Consider the following 3,531-nt stretch of genomic DNA (forward strand, 5'->3'; position numbering starts at 1 on the left):
AAAGTTAGTAGCCGGTAGTCATCGGGTTAAAAAACATTAACATCCCATAATAAAAAACTTGTACTTTTGTTACTAAGTGACATGGCATAAAAGCATTTGTTGGAACCAGTGTTGTCACGAAAAGACAGACACTGGCTTTTACATATGTTAGATAATTTTATTTTCCATGTACAGACCTCAACAACTTTACTAAAATGATTTGAGTAAAATGAAATGGAAAATATTGTTGCATATCTGCTCGTTTGTTAATTTCCGGAATAAATTCTTTCTGAGGAACTTCAGTGATACAAGTCCTTTCTTAATTAAACTAGTTTATTCTTTCCCGATACAACTTTGTAATACACAGAATTTCCACAATCACTTTAAACTTAACAACCTTTATAACACATGCTATAAATCACAGTGGTTCACACACTTTACTTACGGTGCCTTCTGTTCGCTTGACTCAATTATCAATATCTTCAATCTATCTGCATATCTATCTCTGCAATTGAGCTGGTTTATCTCGTCAGGCTTATATACTAAAAAAAAGGGTGCCTGGCAAACACTTGGACATTCGCGAGGTTCCTCGACAAGTCATGATCGTTATTGAAACTCTAGCGCGCATTCTCCCAGCGTTGTGTGACTTCTGCTGTCGTAACAACATCTTGTGGTATCATTGTATCTGCACAAGTAACTCCAGCATTTATGGATCCAAGCAGCTTAATGAAATCAAGAAATATTTTAGTTCATACACAAAAATAAGAAAATAAATTTAGAAAACGTATAGGGAAAGAAATGTAACATATGGCTCTTGGCAACATACATCAAGGAAACAATTAAAAGGATATTAAAGCTGAGTATTTTGTAGGACTATTTATAAAAGTTTTATAGTTAAGGACAAGTCAGTAACTAGTGGTGTATAACAGTTAAAAACAAAAACCAAAGTAGGATATATTTCTCTGAATTTATTAAGAAGTATATGCAACTATTCATAAGCACTAAGAATAGTATTTGGAATGTGAATCTTATGTGACAAATAGCTAAACAGTCAGACTCCTAGGTATAGTCATCCCTAATTTAACAATATTAACATTCAAAATGCCAGCATGACTGATTATACTCAAGTGTTTGATTACAGTCAAAAAGTTTATTTATTTATTGATGACCAACCATTATTTTGTGCTGTGCTATAAACACATTGAAGATTTCTATGATTAGAAACAACTTGTTAGCAGGCATGTATTACTATAAACACATTGTTTGCAGATTTCTATGATTAGAAACAACTTGTTAGCAGGTTTATAGTAATACATGTCTGCTAACAAGTTGTTTCTAATCATAGGAATCTGCAATGTGTTTATAGTAATACATGTCTGCTAACAAGTTGTTTCTAATCATAGAATCTGCAAACAATGTGTTTATAGTAATACATGTCTGCTAACAAGTTGTTTCTAATCATAGGAATCTGCAATGTGTTTATAGTAATACATGAATGTAATTGGGGACATGGATAACCATTAACATATTGTTAAACAAGTAACCTGAGGGCTTTCAGCATGTACACCTTCCTAGTTCACCACCTGAAGAATGTAGGTCGACTTCCTGAAAGTCCTTTGGTCATTAGTTTCTTATTTTGCTGTTTGATACTGTGCAATTTATCAGCATCGTGAATATTAAAATGTTATCAGTTTATTTGTATGATAAATAGTTGTGATTTATTAAATATGACAATAGTTATAAGTACATTGTAACTCCTTTCTATGACAAGAAACACATTGTTAGTGGGTATGTCTGACTATATATATATACACACACACACATTGTTAGCAGGTTTGTATGACTATGTAAGTCTTGTGAGCAGATGTGTATAACAGTGAATATATTTAAGATTTCCAACATCTGTTTGGGACTGTTGTTGAAAACACTGAGTAAATTGATGAAACTTTGTAGAATGGATGGCAAGTGCCTGTTGTAGAGATGCAAGTGTAAAGGATGATGAAAGTAACAATTTTATTATGATTTACATGCAGGGTTAAAGTGGATGCGTTACTTTTTTATTGTTGCTATTAACATTGGATGTAGCTGATTGAAAGTATATTTTTTTTTGCATTTCACTAGACTTAGTTTTATTCTGCTTTACAGGTACTTTAAATACAGCCATATGTAATATCATTTATATTTATGTGTGCATATTTTTAATATTTAGATTAGCACATTAGCTTAGAATTAAAAGGGGATTTAAACATTTTGAAAACACTAAATTTTTATATGTTTGAGCAATGATGTTGCTTTAAGTAAATACTCCCAAACTGGTTGATATGATGTGTCAGGGAACAATGCTCCATGGTTACAACTTGATGTCATATGATTTTCCATATAATTTCATTTCATAAATAATGTGCAAATAGTGATTGAGCTACCTGCAAAATATGTTCCAATAATTTTTTGATTTCCAATATATATTGAAATAACTGATCTAAAATTATTCATTTATTTACCAAGAAATAAGTGAGTTAAGGTTGATATTTAGTTTGTGAAACTGTTTGGCAGGTGGGATCCTAGGATTGCTGTGCATTTGGCTTCAATGTTCAGGTAAATATTTTGTTTTTAATTTTACAGAAAATAATAAAATAGAAATGAAATAAAGTCACAGGATTCATACTATTGTACACATAATTAATAAAAAAGAGAATTAAAATTCATAATGAAAATTAACAGGAAAACAAGTCATCTGACAAAGCTTTGCCATAGAAATATAAGTGAAAGAATTTACAAACCCAAAATACAGGGAACATCCCAATACAGATTAGTTAGATTGAAAATTTAATGAAGGTAAAGAATATGGTTACTCTGTACTACTTCCTATATGGAAAGTACTGTGAATTATTTTATTTGTGATTTCATCAACTATCATCAAAGGGCAAACAATGATGCATATTGTTATTTTTGATTGTAATTTAAAAAGTATAATTAAAAACCACAGTGCAAAAAACAACTTAAACAAGAATAAAACTTTCAGGTTTTTGCCAGAAAAAGTTGTACTAATTTAGTTCATTAACATGTTTTACTGATGCCTTAATTTTGAATATGTAAACTATATTATCAAGCATTGCGGGGTGCCATTATTTTGTTTTAAAATGACATATGATTACATCATGCCTGTTACGCCATGCTTTGTTACATTTCATTCCTCTATGTTTTTTGTACTTAGTATGTAGGATTTGCAATCCAATAAGATTGTTCTCTTGATGTGTTTACTCACTATGGTCTTGTGTGATCTGCAAACCATAAAAAAATTCAAATGGATGTTGCCATCCTCACCAACATCATATCCTATTCATTCTAGTAATACTTTTGTGACAGGACAGTTTGGGATCTGCCTTCTAAACTTTATCCACTTCTGCAACATCTCTATGGAATTAATGACAGACAAGTTTGTTCCTAGTTAATTTTTATCTATCACTTTGAATATGTGGACAGAAAGAATGGAATCTTGGGCATCCTGAACAGGGGAACACATAGAAAAAAAAAGAAAGAAAGAAGGGATTG

General features: G+C 31.1%; 1 protein-coding gene across 1 annotated transcript in view; it reads left to right on the forward strand.

Annotated features, from left to right (window-relative positions):
- LOC106465320 (Fanconi anemia group I protein-like) overlaps window positions 1-3,531 on the forward strand; it is a gene marked incomplete at its 3' end in the record, with an annotated part of 94,637 nt that overhangs the window by 35,030 nt on the left and 56,076 nt on the right. Inside the window, exon 8 of the mRNA XM_013925530.2 lies at window positions 2,533-2,574. Coding sequence (XP_013780984.2) covers window positions 2,533-2,574 — 42 coding nt within the window. The remainder of the gene's footprint in view (window positions 1-2,532; window positions 2,575-3,531) is intronic.

This window comes from Limulus polyphemus, unplaced genomic scaffold (genome assembly GCF_000517525.1).
Source record: "Limulus polyphemus unplaced genomic scaffold, Limulus_polyphemus-2.1.2 Scaffold1907, whole genome shotgun sequence".
In the NCBI taxonomy this organism is placed as follows: Eukaryota; Metazoa; Arthropoda; class Merostomata; order Xiphosura; family Limulidae; genus Limulus; species Limulus polyphemus.